Below are 20,526 nucleotides of genomic sequence, written 5' to 3'. Positions count from 1 at the left end.
GATGGCTGGCGTGATTGGGAGAGCACGAGGGGGCGCAGGGAAAGAGAATGAAGTAGGGGGGGGGCGATTCATCATTCTCCAGCCAAGAGGTAAAAGCCGCTGACTCACATGCAAGCTGTGTCTGTGTCACCCTTCCCCCTGGACTGGAGGAGAAAACCAAATAGCACAGGTCACCCCTGTGCAATTACTGCTGAATCCCCGCTCTGATTACATCAGCTGCCTTTCAGCGCTTGCCGAGAGAAAAGTGTCACTTCTTCCTATCAAATGCGATCTTTGTGCCATGACTCATGGGCCCTGTCTGATACCACAAAGTATTCCTAATGCACTCTTCGTTTTATATACAGTATTGTGCTGTAAAGCTGTGTATGGGGCAGGCAGACAGCTACAGACACAGAGGAAATTCTGAAATGTGAAATAATTTACCTGGCAACTGAGCAGCACAGTCTGGGCAGAGCACTTCCTACTGCTTGCTGATTGGACAGGGAGCAGAAGCAAACATGCTCTGTTTTCTTGTACTGAAGACTACACTGTCAGACTGAGGCCGGTTGCACACTTAAAAGGTGCGGTGATCGCCCAGTAGGAGAGCCTGCCGCCACATCACCGAGTCGCATAAATTTGGCTCATATGACCCTGTGTCACAATGTGGCGACAGAGTCATATGCGTATGCCCGCCCCCGCTCAGTGACGTACTCCCTGCAGAGCTTACTATGCGGTAATTTCATGTGGTAATGTGCTGCAGACTTTGCAACAGCATTGCAGTGATTCGGATACTTCTGTGTCGCATCACGTCCACTATGCAAGTCTCCATAGACTTGCATATCCACGTACCTATAGAACAAAGCTTTTTTTTCTTTTTTCTTTTCTTTTTTCTGTAAAGAAGTTTTGGGTTTATTAAGGTCTTCGTTTGTTTCCCTACAATATCGGTCAATGAGCAACTGGGGTCGAAGTGAGGTCAACCAGAAAGAAAGATTTGTACACAATTTCCCAAAGTGATTAAATTGCTTCGAACAGCAGATGACTTACATTTTAACTCAATATAATTGTGCCTTCTTAAAACAAAATGTATTGGCAATAATTCAGCTTTACGTGAGCAACTGTGGTTTCCCATGATGCATCACTCACAAATATGCAAATCATTTCTTTATCTCTCTTAAGCTAGGCTCACATCTAGAACTGCTGGTGAATAGCAAACCTAAAGCTATGAACCCACGACAAGATGGATCGGGGACCCCCGCCGATGAACGAACGTTCCCCGATCCATCTGGCAGGATCTCTTAGTGTCGCTGGAAATCGATCGATTGTGTAAACAAAGGTGGCATGGAATCCTCCACGATTTAATCCAACACAGCAGTCATTTAAAAATGGTTGCCGTGGGTGGCCTGTGTCGTGAAACATCTTTTGACAAATTTTCATTAAACAATGTTACGCGATATTACAATAAAATAGCAGATAAAAATTGGCTGAAAAAAATTGCATCAAGGATATGGACCGTTAGAAGAGGAAATGTGTGTGCTGGAATGTGCCTGTCTGATAGGTGATGGTGTTTGGGAAACACTGAGCTGTAATGTGGTGGTTCTCAAAAGACTCAGGAGTTCACTGGTGCTGCTTCAAACAAGGGAGAGGTGGTGTAATTGCTGAAAGACAAAAGGAACAGTACTACTTGGTGTATCAGGCCTCTTTGCCACTACATGCGATTCCGATTTTTTTTATACGATCTGATTTTTCAATCTGATTTAAAAAATCTGTACTGTACTGCATGCTGCTACTTTTTTTTTTAATCGGAATCAAAATTTGCATTGTATAAAAAATAGGAATTGCATGTATTGTGCAAGAGGCCTTAAGCTGGGCCACACACGTTCGGCCTTTTTTCAAGCACAGGCGATTTTCAAAATCGCCCACAAAACACTTGTGCAATGAACCTCTATGAGAAGGTTCATATCAGTGCGTTTCGTGCCTGCACCATTTTTGGGGTGATTTTGGTCTAATGGAAGATATAGGAACTGTGCAAAACGCTAACAAAATCGCTGTGTGTGGCGATTGCATTCGCTTACAAAAGCAGTTGTACTGTTCAATGCAGTGCAGAGCTTAAGGGCCCTTTCAAACTGTGGCAGTGCGGTGGGGCAAATTGCCGCTCTGCTACCGCAGCCTAATGAAAGTCTATGGGGAAAAAATCATACTTCCCACGTTGCGGTACCCTGCGCCGTAAGTGCCCGATTTAGCGCTGCCGCATACCTACGTTTCCGCGGGGCTCCTGTGGTGACCTGCGTCAGCCTGGAACTCATGTTAGTCTATGGCGACGCAGGGTTCTTTAAGCACGTTGGCGTTGCGATGTCGCAGCACGCATGCGCGGAGGCATATTTTTACAATACGCTTCCGTGCACTTCCGCATACCCAAAACAGGAAGTCACTTCCTTTTAGGATGGATGGCAGAGAGGGAACACTGTGTACTAACGCGGTGTTCCTTGGAGGCCTGTTTTTGGTGGTATGATGCGATGCGTTCAGTGCGCCGCACTGCAACACTAACCCCAATTTGTGGTGTGAAACCAGCCTAAAGCCATGGATCTGCCAATGCTCTTTCCCCGCCCCAAATTGTTTTCAATTTTCCATCCAGTTCAATCTATATTTTTAATTGTTTTTTAGACAAAATATGGAACAAAAATTGATTGATTTGGCATTTTGGGGAATCGATTCCCAGCAGACTAATCGAATCTGCAAGGAGTTGAATGAGAAAATTGATGAGTGTATGGCCACCTTTACCCTTTATTTGCAAAATGATGAACTTTAATAATTCACATACAAGATGCAAAACATATTTAGGGCTTATCTGCTCAGTTGAGGGAATTGCTTCGGCCTCCCGCTCTATCTTTTCGCCACAGTTGATTGCGGAGGCAGAAGGAACTCCCTCAACTGAGCAGATAAGCCTAAATAAGTTTTGCATCTTATACATGCAATTCTTAAACTGTATAGCAAGCCTGTTGCTTATAAATTTTACAGAGCCATACCAATCCAACATGCTTACAGCCTGTTTCAGACTTTCTGGTCCTCATTAGTGCATGGCATGGTTATGGCTCTATGAGAAATGGCTTGAACCAGTACACCGCAGCACGGTGGCGTAGTGGTTAGCTCTCTCGCCTTGCAGCGCTGGGTCCCTGGTTCGAATCCCAGCCAGGGCACTATCTGCAAAGAGTTTGTATGTTCTCTCCGTGTCTGCGTGGGTTTCCTCCGGCCACTCCGGTTTCCTCCCACATTCCCAAAACATACGGATAGGTTAATTGGCTCCCCCTAAAAAATTGGCCCTAGACTACAGTACTTACACTACATAATATAGACATATGGCAATGGTAGGGATTAGATAATGAGCTCCTTTGAGGGACAGTTAGTGACAAGATATATATATATATATATATATATATATATATATATATATATATATATATATATATATATATACACATTGTACAGCGCTGCGTAATATGTCGGCGCTATATAAATACTAAATAAGAATAATAATAATAATAATACAGAGTACCGGGGTAGACTGACATTGAAACTGAAAATCTGTGTCCATTAGCTCTTTTTCTGTGTATTCGCATGTAACTACAGAAGTCCAAATTCTAATTAACCTGTCAACACCTCTCGATATGGTCAGATATGACCCAGGCACTTTATAGCTTGAAATTAAGCAATAAATCCAGGCCAAGTTAGCAGTATCACTGATGTACTCCAGTGATCTGTAGCCTTAGTAAATCAGTCTAATAGAAGCATGATGCAGACTGAATGGGACACACAGTTTCTTTTTTCATACCTTCAGCTCATCTGCGTCATAGAAATCCACACGCACTGCTGGCACCATCCATGTTTGGAACAAGGTGGCCAGTATCTGTTTGGCAATCGTGTCTGCGATAAGGTGGAAGTGCAGCGGGTTCCTCCTGCAGGGAACAAAATAAAGCAGTCAAATATAGCCATAGAGGGGCTGCAGTTGTTCAGAAAAGCTGAAAGTTACATGCCAACCTAATACATACAATCTTTATGCGACATGCAGCAGCAAACACCGAAACAGAGCCGAGACAAAGTCCATCAGCACCCAAGGCTGAGACACCATAGTGCGCCCTCCCATCCCTCCCACCCCAGCCGTCACACTCTGATTTCTATTAGACTAAGAGGTGCCTCTGGGCGCCCAACACCTTCATCTCTAGTTATCTGGCTTGACGTCACTGCCATGTATCCCCTTATTTCTCTCTGCTTCAAACACACTCCTACATTGTGCCCTGAGGCTGGAGCCTCTCTCGCCTCTGGATCGGCCCTGCCCCCTCCCTCCCAGTCTAGTGAAGTTTATGGGGGAGTTCAAACTTCCCATGTTGCGGTACGCTGCGCCGGAAGTACCCTATCTAACGCGCTTCTAAACTTACATTACCTAGTGGCTCCTGCGGCGACATACGTTGGACCGGAAGTCGTGTAAGTCTATGGTAACGTGTGAGTTGTTAAAAAAACGCTGCAGTTTTCAGGGTTGCGCATGTGTAGATTCGTATTTTAACAATACGCTTCCGCGCATGCCATCAGTTCCTCAACAGGAAGTGAGCATCACTTCCTGCTTGGCCGGATGCATACTAAACGCGGTACTACCCGAAGGTCTGTTTTTGGCGGTGCGGCCGCAGCACCACCAAACTGCAGTGTAAGGCCCCGTTCACACTTGCGGTTGTCTGCCAAACGGACCGGATGACCTGACCGGATCCGGACCGGATCCGGATCGAAACCGTACGGTTCTGATCCGGATCCGGTCCGGATCCGGTCAGGTTGCATCAGGTGTTCATCAGGATGCGATCCGGATCCGTTTGGCAAAACCTACGTAAAAAACAAAAAAAATGTTGGGGTCTGGGAGGTCAGCAGAAGGGGGACCTGTGGAATCAGGCCCTCTGCTGTTTAGCACTCACCTCCACCTCCGACATGCTGCCAACATCCTGCCAACATCTCCAGCTCGTGCTGCTCCACTCCAAAATGCTTGCCCATGTGTCCCCATCCAATATCGCCGCAACAATCCGCATAGGAAGTGGGGTAGAACATCCGGATTTTCAGCCAGTGTGTTGTGCGCTATCCGGTTCCCATTGCTTTGCATTGGCCGGATGGTGCAGTCCGGCTCCGCCCCGGATACGGCTGCCGGAGGAGCCGGACCAAAAAATAGCGCATGTTGGAACGGACGCCGGAGTCCGGATCCGGTCCGGCTCCGGTCCGGACGAAACGGACGCATGTGAACGGCGGCATAGACTTTCATTGCTATGCCGTGCGTCCGTTTCGTCCGGTCCGCATGCGGTGCGGCTCCGGCACGGCGATTCCGGATAGCCACCGCTAATGTGAACCGGGCCTAAAGGTACCGTATGTCAGGGCTTTTCAACCTTTCCACTAATTGTACCACTTTTATTGCCTGAAAATGTTCAAGTACCACCAGTGTGCCTGCACAGTTGATTGGATGTGATCGGGCTTGGCTGTTTCTGCTGGAGCCTGAATAGAGAGCAGCTACTGCGCATGCGCACACACACCGATGAGGAGAACTATGGGGCTCCCAGCACTGGATCCCATCTACTGAGGAGGAAGGGGGAAACCTCTCTAGGAGACAAAGGCCTCCCCTATCCTGAGGTAAGTACCCCCGGGGCACTTTTTTCTTACAGGTACACTTTAAGAAAAAAAGGCATTTGGGAGGGGAAAAGTAGGAGGCATTGGTGGGGAAAAACTACAATTAGATTGCTAGCCTACATATTGTCAGTTTTGGCAATCTAGAGGTATATTACCAATATAGGTAAACATACAAGTTCCACCCCCCACGCGCTTAATTATAGGTAGCCTGGTCCCACCACCTGAGAGCTAGGCAGTGACTCACCGCAAAGTTCGGCTCCCCCCTTGCTCACTCCTTGCTGTGCTGCCCTGCGGAATAGTTCATACCTCAGAACATTGGTAAGCCAGCCGCAGTGAAGATACAGCCAGGCAAGCGATGCACAGTGACGGCGTGTATACTTCAAATGAGCAGTGACGTCACTTTCTGTATCTGCGCCATCACTGTGCACCGTTGGCCTGGCTGTCTCCTCCACACTAATCTGAGGTCTGAAGTATGCCACAGAGAAGCACAGCAAGGAGCGAGGGAGGGGGAGCCAAACTTTGTGAAGGCAGGACAGGACCAGGACAAGTGGCAGGTGGACAAAAAAGTGGCAGGCAAATCTGGTGAGTACCGCCTGGCCAACAGCAAAGTACCACCGGTGGCAAGCGTACCACAGGTGCAAAGCCCTGGTCTAGAGAGATTAGCCTGTCTAATTAATTAAGCCTTATCAACAAGTAAACAGCAAGTGTAAATTGGGGCTGTCAGGTGTGCCACTCTATGCCATAGTTTGGGCTAATATGTAAACACAGGAGGTTAACCCTTTTGTGTTCCTAGGACACCAGAAAGTAAACACTGCAGGGTTTTTGTAAGATTTCTGTAAGTTGTAACAAAGAAATGTTTTTCTTTAAAGTTATGATGCTGTTGCTTATCTCCTTAGAGCAGAGAGGAAGCTCTCAGTTTAGGTCCGCTTCAAAAGCTGACGGAACCAACAGGTTTTGGACGAGTCCATCTCCTCACGATGGAGTCTCAGGGTTTCCCTTTGTTTTCAAAAGCATTTGCTGAACTGCCATTGTTAAGTCTGACTGCCAAAATAGTGTGTGAGTAGGGACGCTGGCTGGTCCTATTTTGGCAGTTAGACTTAGCAACTGCCATTTAGGAAAGTATTTTAAAAAGCAAAGAAAACCCTTTGTATCCCCAATGAGGAACTCGACTAGTCCAAAACATTTTGGTTCTGAAAGATTTTAACTGCTTACTTTTTCACTATAGAGGTCCTTAAAAATGGTAATTTGATAACAACCGTGAAGGTCAGGATGCACTGCTGCATTGCTGAGCTTATTTCAGTAATGTGTTACAGACTCTCATGTGCTGTGCTGTGTTCTGACAATAAACTGCTGCATGCATCTCTGTGCCAACACACTGCTGCCTCATTTCAATTAATACTACAACGCAGAGCAACACACGCGCCATACATTTTTGTAAAGAGAACTAAATGACACTCCAAAAAATTGGTACAGAAAGATCTGTAATTCATTCTGTAATTAAGTGTAGAGAAACCGAGAGCCCAATATAGTGTAGTATGTTAAGCATAAATGAAGTAAAGGTTATCGTGAGAAAATTATACTCACAAACATGGGTTACCACAAAGGTAACCACTGTATAGGCAGGTGAGGAGATTAGACCTGTCCTCATTCAGGGATAAGAAGTCGCTCTCTGTAGATGCGAAAGGAGGTAGATCACCCCTCCACCAGGGGTGGACACGGTATAGCAGTAGGAGAACAGAGGCGCCAGCAGGATAAAAGCAGATAAAAACTTTAAAATTTGCTGGGAGGAAGTGGTGGACTTACCTCCATAAAGCATACATGAAAGACTGTCTGAATAGCAGCAATCACATTTATTAAATAGTACCCCAAAAAAGTGCAACGCGTTTTGCAGGCCCAGCCCGCTTCATCAGGCAATAAACATGGGGACAAAACAGAATTTCGGCAATAGCAGGTGTCTGCTAGTCCTCAGTCTGTAGCGCTACACCTGCTATTGCCGAAATTCTGTTTTGTCCCCATGTTTGTTGCCTGATGAAGCGGGCTGGGCCTGCGAAACGCGTTGCACTTTTTTGGGGTACTATTTAATAAATGTGATTGCTGCTATTCAGACAGTCTTTCGTGTCTGCTTTATGGAGGTAAGTCCACCACTTCCTCCCAGCAAATTTTAAAGTTTTTATCTGCTTTTATCCTGCTGGCGCCTCTGTTCTCCTACTGCATTCTGTAATTAAGATAATCCAAAATTCCAAAGCAACAAAGTACCTCTTTCTCAAGAAAAATACAGTGCAAGTTAATCTGAAAAACAACTCAGCAACAATTAATCACCACAATGCACAATAAATAAATACATTTGAAGTAGCCCAAGAAAAAGAGGGTCACCATCGTACAGGAACACAAGTACCAAACACTAAGGTAGAGAATGTGTGGACAAGTTTCAAAGGTGGCTACAAGTGCTGCTAGCCTGGAAAGAGAACCACTATGAAAGAGAAGCCAAGAAATGGGTCATTAGACTGGGAGCAAAATAAGAAGATAAAAAGCCAACATAGGCTTTTTCCTCCACTCCCTCTTCCATATAATAATTCCTTTTTTTGCATAGCGCTTTTCTCCTGTCGGGCTCAAAGCGCTTGCGAGGCAGCTACTAGAGCGCACTCAGTAGGCAGTAGCAGTGTTAGGAAGTCTCGCCCAAAGAACTCCTTACAGAATAGGTGCTGGCTTACTGAATAGCAACAGCCATCAACAGATCAACAGATAACAACAATCAACAGATTTGAACCCAGGTCTCCTACGTCAGAGGCAGAGCCCTTAACCATTACACTATCCAGCCACCATATCTGACACCTGTCATTATTCGGGATCGCCAGTTTTAAATTGTGCAAATCATGATGCAAATCTAGCCCCCAAAACACAAAATGAGGTGGCAAATCAACATTCAACATTAAGGATCTCAAGGCGTGTGTTTGCAAAATAAATAAAATAGGAAAGGAAGAAGGAAACAATTGGAAAAGGATAGTCGAAAAATGGAAGTTGAAAAATGACAGTAGGAAAATAATGGCAGTCGAAAAACAGTTCAAATTTGGCTGTTGGAAAATGACAGTTAAGAAATGGCAGTTTAAAAATGACAGTTGAAAACAATAGTTAAAATTTGGCAGTTGGAAAATGACAGTTGGAAAATGGCAGTTAAAAAACAACAGTTGAAAAATGACAGTTGGAAAATAACAGTTAAAATTTGACAATTGGAAAATGGCAGTTGAAAAATGACAGTTGGAAAATGATAGTTAAAATTTGACAGTTGAAAAATGACAGTTGGAAAAGGGCAGTTGGAAAATAACAGTTGGAAAAAAGCAGTTGAAAAATTACAGTTGGAAAATGGCAGTTAAAAAATGACAGTTGGAAAATGACAGTTGTAAAATGAAAGTTGGAAAATGACAGTTGAAAAATGACAGTTGGAAAATGGCAGTTGGAAAATGACATTTGGAAAACGGCAGTTAAAATACAACAGTTGAAAAATGACAGTTGGAAAATGGCAGTTAAAATTTGACAATTGGAAAATGGCAGTTGAAAAATGACAGTTGAAAAATGACAGTTAGAAAAGAGCAGTTGGAAAATAACAGTTGGAAAATAACAGTTGGAAAATGGCAGTTGGAAAATGACAGTTGGAAAATGACAGTTAGAAAATGGCAGTTGTAAAATGACAGTTGGAAAATGGCAGTTGAAAAATGACAGTTGAAAAATGACAGTTGGAAAATGGCAGTTAGAAAATGGCAGTTAGAAAATGGCAGTTGGAAAATGACAGTTGGAAAATGGCAGTTAAAATTTGACAGTTGGAAAATGGCAGTTTAAATTTGACAGTTTGAAAATGGCAGTTGGAAAATGACAGTTGGAAAATGGCAGTTAAAACCTGACAGTTGGGAAATAACAGTTGAAAAATGACAGTTGGAAAATGGCAGTTGAAAAATGACAGTTGGAAAATGTCAGTTAAAATTTGACAGTTGAAAAATGACAGTTAGAAAATGGCAGTTGGAAAATGACAGTTAAAAAACAACAGTTAAAAAATGACAGTTAGAAAATGGCAGTTGAAAAATGACAGTTCAACTTTTAACTGCCATTTTCCAACTGTCATTTTTCAATTGCCATTTTCCAACTGTCAAATTTTAACTGACATTTTTCAAATGTCAAATTTTATCTGCCATTTTCCAACTGTCATTTTCCAACTGTCAAATTTTAACTGCCATTTTCCAACTGTTATTTTTCAACTGCCATTTTCCAACTGCCATTTTCCAACTGCCATTTCTAACTGTCATTTTTTAACTGCCATTTTCCAACTGTCATTTTCCAACTGCCATTTTCTAACTGCCATTTTTCATCTGCCCGATTTCAACTGCCCTTTTCTAACTGTATTATTTAAACTGTCATTTTCCAACTGTCAAATTTCAACTGTTTAATGACCACTACTTTTAACTTCAGTATTGCCTTTTTGGCTTCCTTCTAAACTGTTTAACACAGGAGAATAGAGGTTTAAATTAGCTTTTGCAGCCTGACAGTTACTCTTTAAAGAAGACCTAAACTCAAGCACTGCAGTCAAGGAAAACAAATACTACTGCACATGCGCACACACTGACAAGGAGACCTTTGGGGCTCCCAGAGCTGGATCCCTTCTACTGTGGAGGAAGGGGGAAACCTCTTTAGGATACAAAGGCCTCCCCTTCCCTGAGGTAAGTACCCCCCGGGCACTTTTTTCTTACAGGTACACTGAAAAGAAGAGGGCATATGGGAGGGGAAAAGTAGGAGGCATTGGTGGGGAAAACGACTTCAATTAGATTGCAAGCCAACATATTGTCAGTATTGGCAATCTGTAGGTAGATTGCCAATATAGGTAGCCTTGCAAGTTCCTCTCTTTCCCCTCCCCCGCATACATATGAACTAGCCGCTGGGAGACTTGGGTGCATGATACAGCTGGTATACAGCTATTGCTGGAAGCCAAATTGCAGTGTTTTAAAAGGAACTTCAGCACTGATTTCTGATGGCGCCAAAGTTACTGACTGTGCGCCGCTATAGCCGTAACTCCTATGTCGGCCTATGATGGCGCCGCTGTGCCCAAATCTCCTGCACTGTTGTTACAGTGCTCACCCCCCCCCCCCCCCACCTGCATAATTATAGGTAGCCTAGTCCCACCATCAGAGAGCTGAGAGCTAGGCAGTGACTTACCACAAAGTTCCCTTGCTCACTCCTTGCTGTGCTGCCCTGTGGAATAGTTCACACCTCAGATCATCGGTAAGCCAGCCGCAGAGAAGTGACAGTCAGGCAAACGGTGCATGGTGACGGCGTGTATACTTCAAATACAGGAAGTGAGCAGTGATGTCCCTTTCTGTATCTGCGCCATTACTGTGCACTATTTGCCTGGCTGTCTCCTCCACACTAATCTGAGGTCTGAAGTATGCTGCTGAGCAGCACAGCAAGGAGCGAGGGAGGAGGAGCCAAACTTTGTGGAGGCAGGACAGGACCAGGACAAGTGGCATGCGGGCAATAAAGTGGCAGGAAAACCTGGTGTGTACCACCTGGCCAACAGCAAAGTACCGCCAGTGGTACGCGTACCACAGGTTGAAAAGCCTTGCCGTATGTAACACAGATGGTAGGTTCTCTGAAATGTTTGGCCTGTTATGTTTTTCTTTCTTGTGTAATACAATATGGGTGAAACAGGTACCCTGGTGTGTATAAAATTATTTAAAAACAAATAAAAACAAAAGAAAGTGAGGTAGCTTACCTCAAATAACAAAATATTTGTAACAACAAAATATGTTTGTTATTAAGCACAGGCAACACGTTTCACAAGTCTAAGCCCGCTTCCTCAGGCCAATAACAGTGCCAAATGGAAAAACCTCAAGCATAGGGAGCCTCTAGCTTAGCATAGGTAGTGTAACGATTGGGTGCTGCAACTCAGACGTCTGATTATTTGTGATCTGCAGAATCACCAATAATACAGACGCTATACCTGATTATGTGGTGATCTGCAGTATCACCAATAATACTAGTAATACTACTACTAATAATAATACTAATAATACTAGCTGAGATTAAGGTGTGGTGTTTGGTGCAACAGTATAGACTACTCCAGAGGAGCTGGAGGGTCTACCAACACAAATAACAATACCTTTACCAGAGGAGCTGGCAAAGTACTAATAATGAAAGAATTAAAGAAGTTTGGCTAAACCTTACCAGAGGAGCTGGCAAGGTACTAACAGCACAAATGACTGAATAGTTTAACTAGACCTTACCAGAGGAGCTGGTAAGGTACTAACAGCACAAATGACTGAATAGTTTAACTAGACCTTACCAGAGGAGCTGGTAAGGTACTAACAGCACAAATGACTGAATAGTTTAACTAGACCTTACCAGAGGAGCTGGTAAGGTACTAACAGCACAAATGACTGAATAGTTTAACTAGACCTTGCCAGTGGAGCTGGCAAGGTACTATCAGTCACTGGAGCTATGCAAGTAATTCTGAACCTCACCAGAGGGGCTGGTAGATTCTAATAGCCAGAGCACCTCACCAGTGGCTAGGGCCCATCGGTGAGTAGAATAGTCAGACAGGCAAAGTACGATAACAGGCAGACAGAAACAGTACCAAAACGGCAGGCCAGAGAGTAGTTAATATCAGGCAGAGGTTCAGCAACTAAAGTCAGAAAGGCAGAGGTACAGAATCGTTTAGCAATAGCAAGGTCACAGAGTAGCCAGAATCATACACAGGTTATCAGAAATACAATGTACTAATAACTATAGATAGATGTATATCGCAAACACTGTATATACATCTATCATCAACTGGAACCTCACTAGGTCTGAGCGCTAACACGAGTGTATTCGCAACAGCAGACGAGTTGCCAAAGAACAGTGAAGGCTTAAGAAGTCGAGGAGAGCCCAGCGCCACGCCCCCTAGCAATCAGCCAATCCTAGCCGCGCGAGTCACTCCTGACTTCAGCCGACCGGCAGGTCAGCTGACGCGCCTTCTTCCAGCATAAAGATCCTGTATCCTCGCTCCTAGTGGCTTTCTGGCCTAACAGAACAATGCAGTTGAGGCAAAGAACTGAAACAAATATTACAGGTCAATCACAAATGGACATAAAATGCAGCATGCAGAGCATTTGCTCTGGGCAAAAAAACAAATCCGTGGAAAGGGGGCACTGTGATTGCCATGATCTTTTAGAGCGGAGAGGAAGTTCTGGGTTTAGGTCCACTTTAAGGTTTTACACAAATCAGAGGAGGAATGCTGCATTACCCAGACACTCCATCAGCTGCATATGCTTCTCTGCAAACTTGGCTTTTGACTCTGAACAAGAGGTCCTCAAACCTCGAAATCACATCATCAGGTAACTGTTGCGTACTTTGTATTCCCTCCTGTGCTTGATGGGACTGTTCCTTTTGTTTGCTGTTCTATACTTACACAAATCAACTCAAGGCTACTAGTTTGATCAAAACTCAATGTACTTTATTCACTTCACATACAAATTGTATGCATTTTTTGAAACGTGCAATTTTGTTGCAATCAGTTCTATACATCTTACTAGCTGTGACTTCTGTATGGTCCTCTAGCCTACTCTCCAAATACAGTATTATGTATTTATGTGTTATAAACAATATAATTTTTTGCAAATCGACTAGTTGGTGAGCATGTATGTTACTCAAGATATTCGAGAGTGTGTGATGTTTATACGTCTGGCCTGTAGATGACACTGTATTTGCATTTTTTTATAAGATGATCTGCACTGCAGAGTGTTGTTGGTTCCTGTTGATGCATGCTGGAGACATGGGAAGTACTGCTTTATGTAGAGAGCTACTGAAGCTTATAAATAAACCTAAATCCAGTTTTCTGCATCTGAGATTATTGAACACAACAGAGTGATTTTTTTGTCAGCTGAGGCCATGACTCCTTGTGGACTGATAACCTGTCGTGGCTGTCGGCTAACCAAGTAAAAACAGCGCCAGCGATTTAAACACAGCCAGCGCCGCCATAGGCCGTAAGAGGTATTACGGCTAAAGCGCCACTCAGACAGTAATTATTATAAAAACAGCTTAATTAGGCCAACAGCAATAGCTGAAAGCTGAATTACGTATTTCCCATTGTCCATGGTGAGCTTGAGGGGGAATAGTAATTAACACCACTGGTACTTTTACAGAGGCAGGGTGAGGCGTTTTTGGCTTTACCCTGTGCCCAAATTTTCTCGCTGCTTAATATATGTAAGCGGCTGTCAGTGTCTTGCAGATAGACGTGGCTTCAGACTGGGAGTGAGCAAACAAGTAGTGGTTGCTAAGGTGAAGATGGAAAACTATCAATGGCATTTCATTTTTTTCTTTGCAAAAACTGGAATTGAAACTTTTCTATGCACAATTTAAAAGAGTGTTCTATTAAATGCACTTACAAAAAACCCTGTGCCTAGACTGAGGCTTTTTAACAATGCAAATAAACTTACATAACCCCACCAGCTTCCCAAATCCTCCTGCTGTCACTGCCTCTTATCCATTGATCGGGACATGAAAACAGACATTAGTTCCACTACAAAGAGCAGGCATCTCCCAGAAAGATACAAGTGCCTTCTCCTCCTCTCCTTTCAATCTGCTGAATATGTGTCACCCTTGGCATACTCCTGAGTACACATCCTATCATTTGATATTCAAATGATATCCATTAAAATCTAATTCCGTCTCCGGGGAATTAGCCTGGCGGCCCGCTAACAAAAGATCGACCCAAGTTCTGGGCGCCGAGAGGATACGTGATATTGTCGCCGGGTGCGGCCATCATCTCTGTCAAGTTTCTTAATGCAATTATGTACTTAATCAGCTATTTACATAATTGTGTTACCGGAGCTCGAGCATGAGTCGTAATGTGTATATTCCAAAGGAGACAGACACACGCTATGCATCTAATAGGAGCAATCAGCTACCCTTACAAGACGGAGCTCTAAATAGACCATCTGGATGTTGTACCGAGCGTTTATTTAAGTCAATGTATATAGGTTCATTTTTCATCTTTGTAATATTTAATAGATACAGAATAAAAAAAAAATACTGCTACAAAAAAAGACACTCATAGCTTTGATACACTTCAGACATGCCCTTGTTATTGACCCGAGGAAGCGGTTGTAGAACTGTGAAACGTGTTGTCTATCTTGATTAGTTGGAATAAAATTGTTGAACCTAGAATGAGTGTATTCTATGGAGGTAAGAACACTACTTAGCTTCTTTTTAAACTGTTTCTAGCTTACATGCAAATTGAAAACCTGGCCGCCAGAGATAACCAGTAGTAGAAAGAATATCAGTAAAATTACAGATATTCTACTATTGTGCAGTGCTAATTCTAACAGTAAAACATTGGTAAATGTTACAGATATTTTACTATTACTAAACCTAATTCTATTCTCACACAGAGCCCTCCTCTACCGATGCCTAACCCTAACTGACCGCCTCTGCCAATCCCTAACCCTAACCAACTCCCTACAGATGCCAAACCCTAACCAACTCCCTACTGATGTCTAACCCTAATGAACCCCCCTACCCATGCCTAACTTTCACTGTCCCTCCACGCTACAAACCTGTCAATATTCATGCGGCTTCCACCACAAAAAAAAAAAAAAAAATATTGGGTGTAGGGAAAGTTTGTGCAGCGCCATAAGCGCCCATGCAAGTTGGAGCTATTTTAGTGTCCAGAAGCACCTGATAAAATCGTGGGCTCTGGGGCAACTATTTGTAGCCAGTTTGTATAGCAGGCAGACTCTGTGCCCGCTTTTTTATCCTCTTATAGCCGCAATTTTTATGAGAGTCTATGGCAGCAGCTAAACTACCAAACATCTTATGTACTTGTTTTCCACATAGAATGATCTGTGCCCATCCCTTGGATCCCTGAGGGCTGAGGACATGTGTATATTGTGGTTGCTTGCTTGCTTGCAACACCCCTGGTTGTGCTATGATATCTATCGATTTTTTCTGTGTCTATTGTGCAAATGTTAAATGGAGCCTGAACCATGTGGGGTTCATGAGTCTGTTTCTAACAATAGCAAAATATCTGCTGCTGGGTTAGGGGTAGGTCTGGCTGATGTAACAATAGACTACAACAGGTTAGCTGTGGGAAGAGTTGGCTAGGATATAGCCAGGTAACACAGGAGAGATGTGCTCTCTGTAGCCACCATCGAGGGTTGGAGACATACTTCCTCTGAATTCCTGAGCAAGGAAGGAAGTGCATCCGAGTGTGAGCCAAAGGAAAAGTCTCTTCCTTTGCGGGTCAGTTGTTTGAGCAAAACTTTAAGGCCTCTTTCACACCAAGATGTTGCGTTTTAGGGGACGTTAAGGTCGCATAACGTGCTCCTAACGCAACGCATGGTGGTGCTGAAGTTGGATGTCAGATTGAGCTGCATTATGCGGCTCTTGGTGCGCCGTTTTCTTTCTATACTGGGAAGTCCTGATCTTTTCAATGATTCGGATGATTCGAATCGGATCATTGAAAAGATCTGGATCTTTATACCAAATCTTTGAATCATTTTACTAGGGAAGCAGGAAGCAGCGGTGCAGCAGAGTGAGGGGTGCAGGAGAATGAGGGCACATTGAGGGTAGGGGAAGGGAGAGATGCAGCAGAAAGATTGTGCTTGTGCACAGAAGCTGCAGTTCCTATTTCTTCCAGCCATCCACTGTGAACCGAATCCTTCATTGTGATGATCCGGATGATTCAACTCACAAAAAAGATCCGGATCAAAGATTCGAATCGTTCATGATCTGGACAACACTACAGTGCAGTGAATATTAATTAGCCATGTGGCTAGACATAATAGCGGACTCTCCCCTTCTCCTCTCCTGACATACATTACTGAGCATGTGCAAGCAGTCTAACGCAGCCACATAGGAGTATAACGCACAGCATGCTGCCCTTCATTAAACGTGCAGCGTTATACTCGTATGCAACGTGTGCACTGTGAACAGCCCATTAATTTTTAATTGTTGTGAGTTGGGCTGCTTTACAGGCTGCTGTAACGTGGGACTTTAACGTCCCACTGCGAAAGCGGCCTAAAGGACATCTGAGGTGAAAATAAACTGCTGAGATAAACAATAATATCTATCCTCCTTCTCCTAAAAATGATTTTATTTTAGATATTCCAGTTTCATTTTATATTTAAACCTAGTTTTGAAGTTTGTACTGTTGCATTGTCTCTGCTCAATGACATATTCACTGAAGTATGCCAGAGCTAAAATCTATGAACTATTGACCCTTTTTATCTCTTTCCTGCTTTTAGAAGCCATTTACTGACAGGAAAGGGTGTTATAGCTGTAATTCCTTATCAGTGAGGGTGACGCTATAGTCTGACCCAATCCCAACCCGGACAGAAACTGTTACTTGCATATCTTAGGTTTAACTCTTTTAGGCAGAGAAAGAAAAAAAAGGAACACAGCCTAGTAATTTCTGTGATTGGCACTGTACATACACATGTCCATCTCATCATGTCACATGTCACCTCGGTTGCCCTTTAAGGCAATTATTTAAAGATAAGTAATCCATTATTGTTTACTTATTATTGTAAAGATTGTCATTGTATGTGTATGTTTTCCTATTTGTGTTTGCCACTGTGCAGTTCTGCTATTGGTTTGGTTTTGCATTATCTTAAATATTTTGCTTTAGTAAAATCAAGTTTCTCAACAAGTGTGTGCTTGCTTAGCAATTACTGTGTATTGAACAATATATTTAATTTTGCAATCTGTGCATTTTCACCCCATATTCTCTACATATTGTAAATACTACACCAGATTAGGCTCCCATTGTCCCTGTCTTTTTTTTCTGTCCATATCCAGGATGAGAAGGAGGCTTCCCTCTGCAGGCTACAGGAGAGAACTACAGAAGCGGCGGTCCAAGCATTATCCAAATAGGAATATGGCCAAATAAGAGACTTTTGCGAGGGGGTAGGAGGCGCCCTGGAGGGTACTTCTAGAATGGTGTGCAAGACAAAAAACGAGTATATATAAAAAATCTATAGTAAAACTATATCAATGAAGATCAATAGATCAGTAAATTGGTAGTGATTGCTGTCAGTATATACCCCAGTCATAAATCTGACTGTTTGAGCAAGCTATTGATACGGATATAAATATATGGACAGATCCTACCTTAAATAAGTAGTCAGTCCCATTGTGTACGGTATAAAAAGCTTTAATGAGGCACTTGAGAAAATGACAACGCGTTTCGCGGTTAGAACCGCTTCATCAGGCCGTGTATTGTGCCGAGAGTAGTAGTATCCTCCGCATAGGCGCCTGGGGTATATACTGACAGTAATCACTACCAATTTACTGATCTATTGATCTTCATTGATATAGTTTTACTATAGATTTTTTATATATACTCGTTTTTTGTCTTGCACACCATTCCATAAGTACCCTCCAGGGCGCCTCCTACCCCCTCGCAATCTAGACTTCCCCCTGGGACCAGGGGACACACCTTGACAGGTGTCACCTTTTCTGAAGGAGCTGCGACCGTCGAAACGACAACACAAGGGCGAGTGGGGACGGTACTTCCCCACATGCTTTGCGAGTATAAGCGATCTTTTCTTATTTTTTGATTAGAATCGCATGTGAGATAATACACCAGATCGGGCTCCCGGTGTCTTTCCGTTCCCTTTTTCTATTCCTCTAGCAAATAAGAGACTTTTGCTGTTTACGATTGATTTCAGGGGTAAAATATAGTAAGCTTACTTAGTTTTATACTGCAAGTAAAAAAAAATGGTTTCACGGTGAATGGAGGAGTACATTTGCAGCGCTAGCTTATTCGGAAACTTTAACCCTATTTTAAATTACAGGAGATGTGCTGACTTTATAACACGCGCCTATTAGAGGAAGTGTCCAAGTCTCTCTTTCATTTTGGGGACCTTGGTTAGTGCAGCTGAGGTAATCCTCAGACAGCCGGTTGGATGCAGGATGGGCCCAGCCTGGAATTCCTGCACAGCGAACCTGAGGCTCCGATTGAAGTGTCAGCATCGTTTTCATCTTTAAAAAGCCTTCGCTTTGTATTCTGCACAATTCTCCCCGGCAGCTTTTAGACAAAGCGGATGCCTCAGCAGTGTCATGATTAGGTCTTCCGAGCTTTAACATATTTATTACAGACCCGCGTTTAAGAACCCTTATGCAAGCAGAAAAAAAAAATAAAAAGACGTCAAGGATGTTCCAGCATTCCAAGGTCTCGGGGAGCTGGTTGTGTGATGATGACACAAATGCTGGCATCAGGTGAATGAGCTTCCAATGCTGCCGGTGGGATAATTCAGGGGTTCAGATCATTAATGATTAACATCAGCGGCATGTTTCTGCACTTAAGTCGGAGCTCTGCAGCCTGGGAGGCTAATGACCACAGTGTGTGCATGTTTCATGCAACTGCAAATAGATCCTTATTATAGACATGAATAGACAAGCAGCAAGCGGTGTACTCACTTCATAAACACAAAACTATACAAAGGGGGATTCATTTCACTTAGATGTCAATTTATAAAGAAACAGCAGTTCTGGGCAGGCTCAGTGCAGATTGTTTCTGCTCTGTCCGAGTGAAGGGAACTGTATGCATTACTTCCAGCGACAATAAATATTGCAATTTATGGGTGCAAGTAAACTCTGCTCCAGAAAAATAACAGAAATAAGAAGGAAGACTGAGTGCAGAGAAGCCAAGATTCACATTAGTCAAGGTCCTGTGCAGATCAGACTAGCTAATGGATAATTACAGTAGATGTCCAAAAAATGGATTTAAAGGAGCAGAGATTTTCTGACCCGCTATTTCAGCAGTTATGCGAGCTGCATACTGGCGTCAGCGAGCATAGCCCATTAGATGTCTACAGCACCATTTATACTTGCGAATGAGGACTATTTGTCTAGTGCTGGTGGTGGAAAGAACATGTGCATAAAACCTTGGAAACTATGTCTATACACTTTAAGGATAAAGTATCTTTGGGGAAAATGGTTTATGGCTTTTCCCTCTCTTATGTTAACAAAACATTATGGCAAAAAAAAAATCACTGTACTACAAACCGGCAATCTATCCTCCAGCTGGGAAGCAATGACGCCCAAACTCTCCGGCTGTAGCAATTTAACCAACACTAAAAGAAAACATATTTATGACTTCGCTCACAGTGCAAGGAGGGGAGGGGCCAGGGACCTTTATTCCCAGCATGCCTCTGGGCTAGCAGGAGCAAGGCATAATGGAGAGATAAGGCATCTGTTTAGGCTGTTCCAACAATCTAGATTAAACATCTTTGCAAATAAAATTAAAGAAAAATAAATAAAAATGGATAACACAAGTCTGTTTGTTTTTCACCGAAGAACAGAGCATTTGTCATCATCAATCTCAGCTGTTTTATGATCACCGATAGAACAATAAACAACGGAATTACACAAGATGTTAAGCTTATCTCCGACGTAAATATAAATTGGAAATCTCTCATTCGCGGGAGATCGGCAGAGCGCAGGCACAATGCTCACGTCTCCTTGCCGAGGCACCAGAACGGAGCGGGTACAGAGAGGCGGCTGACATAAAAGCCATATACCTCCCACATGGCCCACACGCATTAAAAGGATTACAATAAAAAATACCATTTAAACTCAACAAAGAAATTGCATCTGAACAGAAGACTTTCTTTTTATTAGCGTTAATGTTTTTCTCGTCCTCCGAGTCTGTGTTTACCAAACTGCCTCCCCCGCTTTTATGGCTCCATTGTACGTTATTGTCTCGATCATCCAGAAAACGAATGTATGCAGAACGTCTATGGTATTTACAGACCTACCTAAAGGCAGAAACAGACCTAAGAGCATGGTCAGATGTGCAAGCACAGTCAGAAGAGGCTACGGCCTTGAGCATGATGCTACACATAGAAGAGCAGTGGCTATTGCAGTTTTATA

At 43.3% G+C, this 20,526-nt stretch overlaps 1 protein-coding gene across 4 annotated transcripts in view; it reads right to left on the bottom strand.

Moving 5' to 3' along the window:
• Positions 1 to 20,526, bottom strand: part of LOC137564135 (xylosyl- and glucuronyltransferase LARGE1) — a 670,081-nt gene that overhangs the window by 279,777 nt on the left and 369,778 nt on the right. For all 4 annotated transcript variants that reach the window (XM_068277558.1, XM_068277559.1, XM_068277561.1 and 1 more), the window contains exon 5: positions 3,806 to 3,929. In XM_068277558.1, coding sequence (XP_068133659.1) covers positions 3,806 to 3,929 — 124 coding nt within the window. The remainder of the gene's footprint in view (positions 1 to 3,805; positions 3,930 to 20,526) is intronic.

The sequence above is a fragment of the Hyperolius riggenbachi genome, chromosome 3, assembly GCF_040937935.1.
Source record: "Hyperolius riggenbachi isolate aHypRig1 chromosome 3, aHypRig1.pri, whole genome shotgun sequence".
In the NCBI taxonomy this organism is placed as follows: Eukaryota; Metazoa; Chordata; class Amphibia; order Anura; family Hyperoliidae; genus Hyperolius; species Hyperolius riggenbachi.
The sequence above is the reverse complement of the archived record's forward strand: the minus strand, read 5'-3'. Positions and strand labels throughout refer to the sequence as shown.